At 37.3% G+C, this 13,521-nt stretch overlaps 2 protein-coding genes across 3 annotated transcripts in view; one reads left to right on the top strand and one right to left on the bottom strand.

Moving 5' to 3' along the window:
• Positions 1–10,316, bottom strand: part of LOC122721033 (tolloid-like protein 2) — a 53,179-nt gene extending 42,863 nt beyond the window's left edge. Inside the window, exon 1 of one of the 2 annotated variants that reach the window (XM_043948230.1) lies at positions 10,146–10,316. Coding sequence is in view for 1 of the 2 variants with exons in the window: in XM_043948229.1 (XP_043804164.1) it covers positions 3,140–3,326 (187 nt within the window). In the remaining variant the exon portion in view is untranslated. Of the gene's footprint in view, positions 1–3,139; positions 3,466–10,145 lie in introns of those variants that run through there. The other variant, XM_043948229.1, reaches the window with a different exon arrangement.
• Positions 10,317–11,065: 749 nt separating this feature from the next.
• LOC122720937 (methionine aminopeptidase 1) lies at positions 11,066–13,322 on the top strand. The gene is made up of 6 exons (XM_043948058.1): positions 11,066–11,236; positions 11,527–11,578; positions 11,703–11,938; positions 12,027–12,249; positions 12,325–12,600; positions 12,671–13,322. Exons 1-6 carry the CDS (start codon positions 11,126–11,128, stop codon positions 12,901–12,903), a joined length of 1,131 nt encoding a protein of 376 aa, XP_043803993.1. The 5' UTR covers positions 11,066–11,125; the 3' UTR covers positions 12,904–13,322.
• The last annotated feature ends 199 nt before the right edge of the window (positions 13,323–13,521 follow it).

The raw sequence follows: 13,521 nt of genomic DNA, 5'->3' as shown, positions 1-13,521 counted from the left end.
GCGAGAGATTATAATCGATGCCGATTCGCCTAGCACTTTATATTACCAACCATTTCTCATCCCCCTTTTTCTTCTTAACGTCGGACACCATCAAGAGCCTGATCGATTGGTTCTACACAGGGTGTACCGAAAAAAACCGATCAAATTTAATTCATTATTTTTAATCGAAAAAGTGCACGCTCGATCAATTTCAAAAAGTTGTTTTTTTTTTTTTTTGGATAAAACGTAAAACGCGATCGTTTTTACATATCCTGCACGATTTATTTGCGATTTTTAAAACTAGGAAAATTAATGTTTTTTTTCTCGATAAGATACTGATGGAAGAAACTTCGGCCCACTTTGATCCAAGTTTGCGTATTATTGCGGGACACGGATTTCGAAACTTTTCCGCCACGTTTTTTCCAAATTTCGTGCGATGTTTGTCGATGTTTACCCTTCCTCGATTCGCGTTTTTCGCCAATTTCCCTTGTCTATCTACGGATTAATCGTGAAACGCGTAAACAACGCGGCTCAAATAAGTCGAGCATCCTCGCGTAGAAGGAAAGAAAGGGGAAAAAAAAAAAAAAGGGAAAAAGATAAAAAATGGCTCGGAAGAAAGTTGGAAAGTTTGAAGGCAAGACAAGGGAGCGCTTCTTGCGCTCGAGAAGAACTCTTGCCAAGAGGAATTTTCCAAAGTGGACGTAAGGGAAAGAAAATCGAGTTGCTGTCAACGGATATCGATCAAGCTTTCTTGGGAAAGCTTCGACTTCCCCTTTGCATATCGTTTTTACAAACTCGATTAAGAATTACGAAAACTTTCTATCAAATTCAAAAGTATCGGGAAAAGCCGTTTACAATCCGTTTTGTTCTCCAACGAAACCACCACCATCATTCGTTCAACAGGAATATTGAAAATCTCGCGCGAAATACGGCGACTCAACAATTTTATCCCGCGTTTATCGACCTAATTGCGTAGGGGAGGGAGGGGGAATATAGCAATATACCGTACACTTGGATTTTGCACACCGTACGTGCGGAGAGAAACACTCGTAAGCGCGATTATTCATAAACGAATTAACTCGATATCGAGTTATCCTCGCTGTGGCCTCACGAAAATATACGAGCATTGGTCATCGACGTAACGATAATCAACCGTTTCAACAAGCGCAATACGATAATACCAGAATATAGTAGCGCCTTCCTCTCTTTCTTCGCAAACAGAGATTAGATATCGAGCGAAACGGTGGGACTAACATAAGGTCTGTTGTACGGTACCAGAGCCCAGAGTTCCGTCTCTTCTTCTTTTTTCTTTTCGAAACCGACACCAAGGGATCATCGAGTCGTTTTTCATTCTTCTCGTCCACGCCCGTTCCAGTTTCCAACCTCTCTCTCTCTCTCTCTCTCTCTATCTATCTATCTCTCCTCTCCTCTCGATGTATACGAGGTTCTATCCAAAGGCGGGATATAATCACCGGAGAAGGATAAAAGGTTGGTCGAGGCCAACCGGACCCTTCGAGCTATTACAACGAGGATCGCCTGGAACGAGGCGAGGCGAAAGATTATCGAACCAAGGTCCTTCAATGACGGTCACTGCCTCTTTCCGCGACACGTTCTCGATCCTCAACCTTGATCGACCTCGATCGACTCTCGTCTCTTTTTCCACCCTCTCTCCCACCCCCCGCCAAGTTTCGCCTCGTTAATTCGGCAAGCATGAACCGCCATTTATATCTCCGGACCCGGGAACAGCCACGGCCCCTCCGATCCTCGTTCGATTCCCGATCTTGGCAAGGTTTACGACCCACCGGGGAAATGGAATCTATGCGAAACAATATAAACGGGTGGAGGCTTTTGTCTTTGATTCGGTTGACCAGCTCGATCGGGGAAGGAACAAAGGGAGGCTCTTCTCGCTCGAACGGAGAGGAGATCGTCCACTCCTTCCGTTGTATCGCGAAATAATCTCCTCCGGACGATTACTTGTACTTCTTTTCCAGGTAAAGAACAATCGGACCTCCTCGATTTGTTCGAATAAATCGAACAAATTTTATTCGATTTCGATTCGGAAAGAATTTTAATTGTCAACGGACGCTGCAACTTCTTCGCAAGTGAAATAAGATAGTTTCGAAGTAACCCGAGGCTTGAAATCCTTCAACGTTTCTTCTCGTTTTTAAGAGGATAATAATAAAACGATTACGATTTCTAAAGTTTTCTCTTGTTCGGCTAAGATAAAGTGGAATGTTGCTCGATAGTGAATCGTGTGTGTATGTGTGTGTGTGTGTCAAAGAGTCGATAAACGGTAACGTCGATATTATCATTATCGAATAATAAGTAATCGCCAGTTTTAAAAACGAATCGAAATTTCCAAATTTTACATCGGCAATAATATATCGATTGGTGAGTGGATTGGTGGAACCCTTTTTTTTTTTTTTTTTTTTTTTTTTTTACTGGTTCGATACCGTGGTAAGTTTTTCGCGCGAAGCGAGACAGTTCGAGTGTCCCCGGAGCATCAAAGCATTTCTATCGAGGGGACAATGAAAACACCGTGATCAATTTTAGAGGGAGAGAGGAATATATAGAGGGAGGAAAATATTCGAGCAATGCTTGGTTGGTCGCGAACACCGATATGTTGCAATATCATGCAGATTTTGTATCAAGCGTAACGATGCTTCTTTGTAATTACATATCTCCTATATTAGCTAGCTCTACGTATTTCGTAACACGCGTATTGCGAAACCAGCGGGAAAAGAAGAAAATCTCTTTGCTATCTACGCTGCTGCTACCGTACCGATAACGTACACATTTTTGTATTATTTTCACACAGCGAGACGCAGTCTCGTCTCTCTCTCTCTCTCTCTCTCTCTTCTACACAATTGCATTCACGAATTGCTCTTACCGAAACAATTTACTCGCAACTCTCTCGCAACTATCTATCTCTAAAACTCACATCTCGCGTTTCGATATTAATCCTAACCGCATACGTTATTATTAAAACTTTCCCTTCCCGCGAGAAGAAAGCGAAGAATCCCCGATGCGGAAAAAAATGAAAAATTAACACGCCTCCGCGAATACACGTCTCCGTTATTTTTCCAATATCAATCTGAATTTCGAAAAAAAAAGGAGAATTTCGGGGGGAGAGAGGCAGAAGAAGATTCGAATCGCTTACCCGCCTTACAGACGTCCACGTCCACGTCGTCGCTGATACCGTGGGGGAATCTCGTATTCAACAGCTCGTCCACGCTGAATCTGCGGCCCTGCCTTCCAAAGGAGTTCCCGGAGTTGGAATCGACAGCCCGGCAATCGGCGCATCGCCTCGCCAAACACATAATCGAGATCAACGGCAGCAATCTCATCTCGATATCGTCGAGATATCGGTCCCGAACGACGAGTGTGCCTTCCACCCCCCTCCGTACAACCACCCTAGGCCATAAAAGACCAGCCGCACCACTACCGCCTAAACCAACGCATTTGCCACTGTCCCTCTTTCACCCTCTCTTCCGCCCTCCGAGTCCTTCGTCCACGATCCTCCTCCTCCTCCTCCTCCTTCCTCCTCGCGAAAACCACCACCACCTCCACCGCCACCACCACAGCCACCACCACCACCACCACCACCACCACCACCACCACCACTCTCGAAACGCGGGAAAAAACTTTCTCTCGAGGGGAGGATGCCACCGATCACATGCCTCCCAACTTTCGTCTCCTCGTGTCGCGACGAAAACGGCCTTTCCTTGTCGCGAATCGAATCGATCCAACGAGTTCGTTTCCACGTTCGGTCACGGGGGGTAAAAAAAAAAAAAAAAAAAAAAAAAGAAAAAGAGAAAAAAGAACTCGTCCACGAATAGAAATCGTCCACCCCTATCCCCTTTTTCGATCAATTACACAACACACGCGCTCGTAAACCGTCGAGATTTAAAGAATACGCACGAAGAAAAGACGAAGAAAATTGATATATATATATGTGTGTATTATTTGAGAGACACGGATCACACGACGATGAGTAAGAGGATGACGGAGAGTAGCGAGTGAATAACACGGTTGCCTCGGACGAAAACGTAATCGCTACTGCGCGCGATGTTGGGAGCCGATCTCGGAGGAACTTGAGGGGCGTACGTCATCGGGGCAAGAGAGAGAAAGAGAGAGAGAGAGAGAGAGAGAGAGAGAGAGGGGCGCGATAAGAAAGGCGATCGCGAGGAAGGCAGCGGGAGCGCGGGTCAAAGTTCGTGTCACAGATCAGAGGGACGGATTGCCGGCGGCGATCGTCCTTGCGTGGAGAACGTGGAGAACAGACTGATCGTCCCTCGCGGCCGACACGACGCGTCGTTCGAAAGCGCGCGCTCGTACTGGCATTAAGTCGAGAGAGGGATAGAGGAGGAGGGGGATACGTATGTATATCTAGAGGGGATGCCGGGAACAAGCGGTCTCCTCCCTCGCAAACGTGCACGGCACGAGGGTGGCCGAGACACTGACCGAGCTTCCGTCGTTCGGCCACCACCGAGCCCTATAAACAGGCCGACCAAAAACTGCTCCTTCTTCTATCCTAGAATAGATACCTTGCTTCTCTTACTTTCATCGTTCTTCAATCGCGTTACACGAAAACACTATCTTTCCCTTCCACCTCTCGTTTCATTTTCGAGAATTCGAGAATTTAAGGAAAGAAGAAAGAGAAAAGAAAAGGAATATGTAGATTGATCTTTTTCTCTTGAGTCGATTGGATCGGATTCAGAGATCGATGGGATGGCGTTGAAAAATTCAAAAGCGAATAATCGAAAAATGCACGAAATTTTTTTCCACCACTTTTCGACAATCGCTTAATCCAAACAAGTAAAAATCGAATGTATACGCTTTGAATATTCGCGGCACATCGAACCCTCCCCTCCCCCCTATCTATAATTCATCCAACGTCCACGTGTGGTAATCCTTGTGTCACGAATTTACATATCCCGTGTCACCGTGTCCGGGACGATTTTCCGCGAGTTTTCGCCCCCAAAGAAAATGCAACCTAATTGTGTACGCGAACAATCGCGCGATTGGATTTAAAAAATTAACTGGGAATGGAATATCGTTTGCAGAAATTGTAAATCATCGCTGCAATTTCTATTTACGAAGGAAACGGTTGTGGAAAGTTTCGAAACGGTATTGGCCAGCCTCGAGAAGTTTGGAAGAGGAAGAACGGTTGTAGGGGGTACGGCGTCGGTTTCGGACACATATTGATAAATATTCCAAAAGTGGCGGGGCCCGTCGCCCACGGAAACACGTGTTCCGTATCCCACGCGACGACCTGTATCGGTCAAGTATCGGATTACTGTCATGGGATCACCCTTTAGGAACCCTGCCTGTCTATCCGAGGGTAAGTGCATGTCGACGCTGCACAGAAACCCTCCACGAGAATAATCTCTGAAGGTACGAAGGGAAAAACCGAATTCTCTGTTAACATCACGCACGAACGGACGAAAACGGTGCAACGTTTGTACAAGGGCGGAACGATGGAAAACGAACGAGCGATCGGCATGTGAAATGAATCAGAGAGAATCATTTGAACGTGTTACCGATGGTTAAATGGCGAATAGCGAATAGAAGGGACAAACCAGCCTTCCTTTTTTTTTTTTTAAACGTTCGTAATACGTACATTTACAGGGACAGAATTGTCATCGTTTCGATCGATATTTTACTGGAATCCGAAAATTGCGGATGATTATTATTTTTATTGGAAAAATTTTCGTCCGTTTTTCGAACGAAAAAAATATCGTAATGGTGATGCATCACAGTTGATCGACGAACTTTTTCGAATGTAATAGATTATTGCGTAATTGTATATTTCGAACGTAATATGGTAATGATGAGTAACAATTCAGGAGGATTAACTGCAAACGACCAAGGCATAGTATTTTAACGAACCACTAGATTCACGAGTGGCGTTTAATTAAAATCATTAAGGAGGGGAATATTAGGAGCAATAAGTTACGTGTTCGTGGCCACAGCTGCACGTGAAACGTTACGTATAAAGTCAATAACATATCTCGTGCTGCAATAATTGTGATAGCCTCTATCGATATTCGATAAAAAGAAAGAAAGAAAGAAAGAAAGAAGAAGAAAAATAAATTCCACCTTGCACGCCTGATTCTCTCACTATTCCAATGCGTACATCTTGCGAATATATATCCCTATACGAGTGCAAAATTAATACGATTAACGTAAAATAACGTTACAAATTTATCGTTTTCTTCGTTCGAAATTTTCCAAAATCGCCACGCAAAACCGATCCTTCGAAACTTTCCCCACTTTTCCCCATGTCCTCCTCTTCTTTCCTCCTCCAATCTTCCTTCGATCCTCTCCAACGTGAAAAACGCCAAAGTCCACCCTTCCCCCCTTCTCCACCTCCTCTCGTGTCCATGCAATCCGAGTTCGACGGGGAAATAATTAACGTGGAAAGTTTCCACGCGATTGAAAGATCCCGCGCGTTCGATAGAAGGGTGGCCGTGCAAAGTGGATCGAGCGACATTAATTAAAATCGCAGAGTTTAAGCCCATCCCTCCCCCGTCCCTTCCTAGACCCGCTTTTCCACTCTGCGTGCCCCCCCCCTCCCTCCCTCCCACTTACACGGGTCGGTTCGACTAGCGAGCATCGTTTAAGTATTCTTGGCACGCGGATAGAGCTGTGGCGGATAGAATCGATCTCATCGAGCAAGTTTTTTTTCCCCTCCCCCTCGACGTCTTGGAAGGGTGGAGGGGAAAGATTCACGAGAGAGATGCGTTTTCGGTGTAATTCGCGCAGTAAATTAGCCATAAGTGCATCCGGTCGATTGGTTCTTAGGTCGAAGTTGGATCGCGTAATGGGTGTTCGGGTGATAGTTTGGTACGGAGCAAGGTAATTGAATTGTTAATTGTGAAAGATTTCGAAATTGTCCCTGCTCTTTCGATCGAATGCACGTTTATCTTTTTGCCAGAAAACACCGTTTTCCTTTCTTTTTTTGGGTTTTTTTTCTTTTTTTAGGTTATAGGATAGGTATTGGTTTCGATTCGATTAACGATAATCTTCGATTATGTTAATTGAAACGCGTATAGTTATTTCTATTCTAAAAGGAAAACGTTAAAATAATTAAATAGGATTGCAATAAATAGATCAGAAGATAAAAAAAAAAAAATAAATACTGATATTCTGCTCGTTTTTTTTTTCCCTTCCTCTTTATTCGTCTGTGAAATCATTGCGCAAATACTTCGTTTGGAGACTTCGCGGTCGCCGGGCAAATACAACCGGCGAGGCAAGTATTACGGAGGAGTACAAGCTCCATTGTGATTTTAATTCATTCTCAGGTCTAACGACGACGTGTCGTACCGCGGCAAAGTCGGCGGTGTGGCCGAAGAAGAGGAACGGAAGAAAAGGCAGAAATGGCAGAAAGAAAAGGGGACGGAAGCGACGCGGAGAGGAAGAGAGAAATCTTCTCTCCACGACCGAGAGAACGAAAAAGTACCGCGTGTGCTCGTTTAAACAAGCTGCCAACGAGTAATTAATCAGCGTTAACATGCACTCTTTACTGCGCGCATAATGAAGCCGATTAGATGCGCGTCGAAGCTTTCATCTCTCCAGACTACGTCTCTCGTTAGACAGACTCGTTTCGCCGATACCGCGGAAGATGGAAAAAAAAAAGAAGAAAAAAAGAAAGAAAGAAAGAAAGAAAGAAAGGAAAAAAAAATCAGAACGGAGGCGGAGGTCCCGAATGGGGCTAAACATCATTTGCGGGGTCTAACGATATCGTCGTTCGAGATAAGTTTAATATTCGAAACGCGATGTTTGCCGGTCGCGATACGAGGAACTTTCGTACGACAGTGCTCTTCGATTCTTAATGGGGAGATGTCGACAACTTTGATGAATCATTCGTGGAAAATTTTTAGTAGACTGGAAGAAGTGGAATACCTTCGTCTTTTTTCTTTTTTTCCTTTTTATAGTAATATTCCGTGTGATTTGATAGATTGATTAATTAAAAATATTTTTCTCGTCACGAATTTTGTCGTTCCGATCGAGAGAGATCTTCGAGAGATCGTTTTGAGTCGGAAACGAGGTTGAAGAACGCTGAGCGAGAGGGTCAGATTATCTTAATACCACCGAGGCGGAAGTATATCTCCGGTATTATCGGTAGCTTCGCGAACTTACGAGAGGATATTCAAATCGATCATTCCGGTTGAATATTTTCTAGTAATGGAACGTGGAAGCCGCGTAACGATGTGGTTTGATAGAATACTGTGTATGGGAGTCACGAATCACTACTTATTCCATCAATCTTGTTGAAAATAAAAGAAATTGCTTTTTTTTTTTTATTTTTAACGAGAATGATCGAATTGAATTTTCGCGTGAAATGTTTTAATTTTCAAATACACGCGTGTTCTTCTTTGCGATGAGAAAGAATTTCATTACAAGAAAGGTGAAGTATAGTAAAACTTCATTTTTATGCATGTAGAACATGCAATAACCCAGTTTGGTTATTTTATTCTATGATTATTCTTGTTCATTCGATTTCGTGCAAACTCGATGTAAGAGATCGTTTTTACACGATCTTTACAAATGAACCTTTATGTTAGCTTAATAAGTGATACTAAAGTCTCAAAAAAAGAAAAAAATTAAAGACCAATCTTTTTGCGTCGAAATTCCATAGGTGCACCTTGTCTGATTTCGCAGAACTACTATATTTCTGCGCGCAAAAAGGAAGAGAAATCGAGCACACACGGCCCTATTCATTGACTAATTTATTGCTCGTGTAACCGAACGATAAATACCTTTGTACAACTTCAATCGTTTGTAAATGCGAAATTAAGAGATACAAAGAATACTATATGCTCGATTTTACGAATTATATTTGTTTTAAACAAAATCATAATAATGTATTGATATTTAAATTATTTTTAATCGTAAAGTTATTAATTAGAAGAGAAACATTTTCGTTAAATCTCTTAAATCAAAGTCATTTATAAATGATGAATTCATAATATAGATTGAAATAAAAAAAATATGATAGAATAAAACTATTTATTATTTATGATCAATTAATAAAAATTATTAATTATTAAATGAATTTATTAATTATTTAAATAAAATTATAAAATAATTTAAAAAATTAATATTATCAATAAATATTATTATCAATAAATAATTTTAAGAAATATAATTTTAGAAGTTAAATAATAACGTATTTATAATGTATAATATTTACAGTATTTTTCCAAATCTAATTTGCAATAAACTAATTTTTTTAGTGTAATACTTATTTGATTTCGTTTAAATAATAAAGGTGCAAATTTTTAATTTATATGTTCGTTATTTTTAATTGTTCAATTAGAAATTTTGTTCTTTACTGTAGAGTGCGTTATAATCTAGTTACAATTTTTATCGATGTCGATAATTCAGTTTTTAATCGAAAAATACATATAATAATTTAAATACGTGAGATATAAATAAAATAAAAATAAAAAAACGATTGATTGTAATTTCGAAAAATGATTTCGCGCGTTTTTTTTGCGAATATCGATATATTATTATGCACAAAAATAAATGTTATATCAAATATATTATCGACCAAAGATAAATCGTATGCTTTTGATATTGGTGATTTTTAAATGTTAAATTAAAAATAAAGAATATAATGTCAAATAATATAATTTTCTTATTAAGAAATTTTTTTTAAGAAATATAATATAATAATATAATATAATAATCTATAATTAAAAAAAAATTATTATATTTGTTTTATATTACCTTATTTATAATTAACAGATATATTTAGCCTAATATATTATTTATTCTTTTATTTAGAAAATAATAAAAGACATCACACATGCATTCTACGGTATTCATATATACGAAAAGCCTACATAAAGTGTCATAATTTTCAATAATTGAATAATATGCCGTCTAGCGATTTCAATGTATCGAATTACAAATTGGGGAGGGAGTTTGTTTGGCAACAAGGAATCTATCGCTGCACGAACGCGAATTTCCTGGAAAAACTGTATTATAACAAATGTTTTTAATCTCGAGACCTTGAATGTAAAATGAAAACAAACAGAAATAATACACGAGATATTGAACATACAGATAGATATAGATAAAAAAGAAATAAGAATTTGTAGAAATAAAACTATAAAACTACGCTTTATGTTAAAAAAAATAAATAATTATACCTTATTGATACGAAAGTTAGCACGTCGTCTTCTGGACATTGTGACGTATGCATAAACTATCACATTTATAATACGAACTACCAGTAACTTTAACTTTCAAATAGATGAGCGGTATCACATGACGAGAAAAGACGTTATTTAACTTTATTATTATAATAACGCTTATTAAATGATCACACAAACACTTATTAACGAATCAACGAAATTACGAATATAATACTCGATATTAAATCGTAATACACTATTCTATCAATAAAAATTCTACACAATTCCGGTGTAATTCGTTCTGTCGTCACGATTTTTAAGAGCAAACTGACGCCATGTCACGGGCATGCGCACCGATTCTCATAGCAATTTTTTGATTGGTTAGAGTTGCATGTTCATTATCCACTCAAATTGGCGCGAAAAATTGAATTATATATAATTCCATAAAAATCAATCGCGTTATTCATTTGATAACTTAATTATATTTTTTAAAAGTAATAAAATCTTAATCGTGAATATCTCGAATAATATTCAGTATCAAATTTCTATAGTAATATATTTTCATAAAGAAAAGTGTATCTATAGTAATTTCAACTAAATTAATAAAATTGATGATTGTTCTATACTTTTCTTAATATTTAATGAACGACTTATTCTTAATATATAAATAGAATGCAATACTATAATTGTTGATTGAATGATAATATTTTCATGTTGCTATTTAAACAATACAGAAAATTATCGATATTATAATTAAGTGGATTCATTTTTATTAAAATTTATATTATAATATATGAATAAGTGTTGATTTGATGTTGTATATATATCGTGCTGCTAAATAAACGATGAATCTTAGATATTTTATCGTTCATGATAGATTAATAGACAAATCTATCGGTAAAGCAGTACAGGATCGTCTCAAATTACTTCTTCCTGTTCGTGCCTCGTTCGTCGAGTCACGTCACGCAAAAATTTCGAAAAAAGATTCGAGAAAAATGGCACTCACTTTTGGTATGTGTGAAACTCCAGGTTGTAAAACTATAGCCAGCCTTCAATGCCCCACTTGCTTGAAAATTGGAATACAAGGCTCATATTTCTGCACTCAAGTTAGTATTATTCTGTATATTTATAGGTTAACTCAAGAAATAAATATATTAGATATTTAAATATATATCGTATGCCATTAATTAATAATAATATAAATTTTATTCTTTGATGCATTTTGATTTATTTTTATATCGATTACATTACAGCATTGTTAATAACCGATACTACTATTATTAATAAGTGTTATATGTATATATAAAAGAATTAGAATAATAATATGATTTTTCGAAAAGTTTTTTTAATCATTTCTTTGATTATATGTTTTTAATATTTTTGTATTTTGTTATAGGATTGTTTCAAACGAAGTTGGAAAACACACAAAGTTATTCATCAATTAGCGAGTGAGTTAATTGTTAATAATTACGTAAAATAAATTTATAATTATAATTATTAATATATTTTTGATTAAATAAATGTTTAAAAACACACTTATAAAATAATTTATAAAAATTTTTATCTTATTAGAGGGAACAGGAGGAGATAAATCTGGTGAATATAATCCATGGCCTTTTTATCATTATACTGGTAAATTACGCCCTTTTAAAAGAGAACCACGTCGCGAAGTACCCGAACATATTAAACGTCCAGATTATGCTACACATCCTACCGGTTTATCTGTGAGCGAACAATCAGTACGAGGTTCTGCCCAAATAAAAATTCTTGATGATGAAGAAATTGAGGGCATGCGGGTAGCTTGTAAGGTAAAAAGTTATTAAAGATTTATATCATTTTTTTCAAAATATTTTTGCCTTTTTTTTTATGATAAAAAAAATCTAATTTTTATTATAGCTTGGAAGAGAAGTTTTGGATGAAGCTGCACGTACCTGTGATGTAGGTGTTACAACAGCTGAGATAGATAAAGCAGTTCATGAAGCTTGCATTGAAAGAGACTGTTATCCATCTCCACTGAATTATTATCAATTTCCAGCTAGTTGTTGCACTTCTGTTAATGAAGTAATCTGCCATGGTATTCCTGATACTAGGCCACTTCAAGATGGAGATATCTGCAATGGTACTATAATATATTTTTTTAAATATAGACTCGATATAATTACAATAATATATCACAATTCTTATTTTTTTATAGTTGATGTAACTGTGTATCATAATGGTTTTCACGGTGACTTAAATGAAACGTTTCTAGTCGGTAATGTGAAACCTGAAATAAAAAAATTAGTCGAAGTTACACATGAATGTTTATCAAAAGCTATAGACATTGTACGACCCGGAGAAAAATATAGAGAAATTGGAAATATAATTCAAAAACATGCACAAGCGCATGGATTTAGCGTAGTACGTAGTTATTGCGGTCATGGGATTCATCGTTTATTCCATACTGCGCCAAGTGTACCTCACTATGCCAGTAAATATTCTATTTATAATCGTTACATTAAATCTATACTTTTAACTTAATTTGATTTCATTATTTTTAGAAAACAAAGCTGTGGGTGTTATGAAACCAGGACACTGTTTCACTATTGAACCAATGATATCTCAAGGTACATGGAGAGACGAAATGTGGCCTGATACTTGGACAGCAGTTACCGCAGATGGTCAATGGTCGGCACAATTTGAGCACACGCTTCTTGTTACCGAAACTGGTTGCGATATTCTTACAAAACGGCTTACAAATAATGGCAAGCCATGGTTCATGGATCGATCATAGTAGTATTCTTTTATAAATTATCGTCAGTTTATATCATTTCAAATTTTGTGAATACTTAAACATAATAATGATTAAAGTATCTTCGTTTTCGTTCATGCGAGATTTGTTTTTTCAAGATTAATCTCTATTCTTTGGTAAGTGCAATGATAATATTAACTTTGGTCAAATATATTTCTTATAAGGTATTTTTTACTGTATGTACTTATGATGTTTTATTGGCAAATTTTATAAGAAGAAAAGAAATGGAAAAAAAAAAATGATCCTTGAAAGATAGAATCTCCGTAGATTTTTGTTTATAACCAGAATGACTCCTGTACCATATAAATAGATTACCTCAATGATATATAAATGTACATATATATAAATGTAATTCAGGTTGGTGATGCGCAATGATTGAAATAAAAAATGAGTTCTCTAAATCAATGGCAATATCTTTTATCCATTTTTATAATTAAGTACAAATAATTTCGTCTAATAATAAATAATATTTAAATAAATTAAATCATCTATCGCGTGTCTTCAATATATTATCGATGAAAATATAAAAGTAGTAATTTTAAAATATAATCTTAAAAAAGATGTTTCGTCAGTATTTTGTAAAGAACAATGTGAAGTTTT

The sequence above is a fragment of the Apis laboriosa genome, unplaced genomic scaffold (genome assembly GCF_014066325.1).
Source record: "Apis laboriosa isolate Shangri-la unplaced genomic scaffold, ASM1406632v1 scaffold13_cov153, whole genome shotgun sequence".
Taxonomy (NCBI): domain Eukaryota; kingdom Metazoa; phylum Arthropoda; class Insecta; order Hymenoptera; family Apidae; genus Apis; species Apis laboriosa.
The sequence above is the reverse complement of the archived record's forward strand: the minus strand, read 5'-3'. Positions and strand labels throughout refer to the sequence as shown.

What these genes read in the sequence shown, in the direction of transcription:
- LOC122720937 (XM_043948058.1), top strand. Translation starts at nt 11,126, where the DNA reads ATGGCACTCACTTTTGGTATGTGTGAAACTCCAGGTTGTAAAACTATA. An exon ending in AGTTATTCATCAATTAGCGA is followed by an intron (nt 11,579 to 11,702) that starts GTGAGTTAATTG and finishes TTATCTTATTAG; the next exon opens with AGGGAACAGGAGGAGATAAA. An exon ending in AAGTGTACCTCACTATGCCA is followed by an intron (nt 12,601 to 12,670) that starts GTAAATATTCTA and finishes CATTATTTTTAG; the next exon opens with AAAACAAAGCTGTGGGTGTT.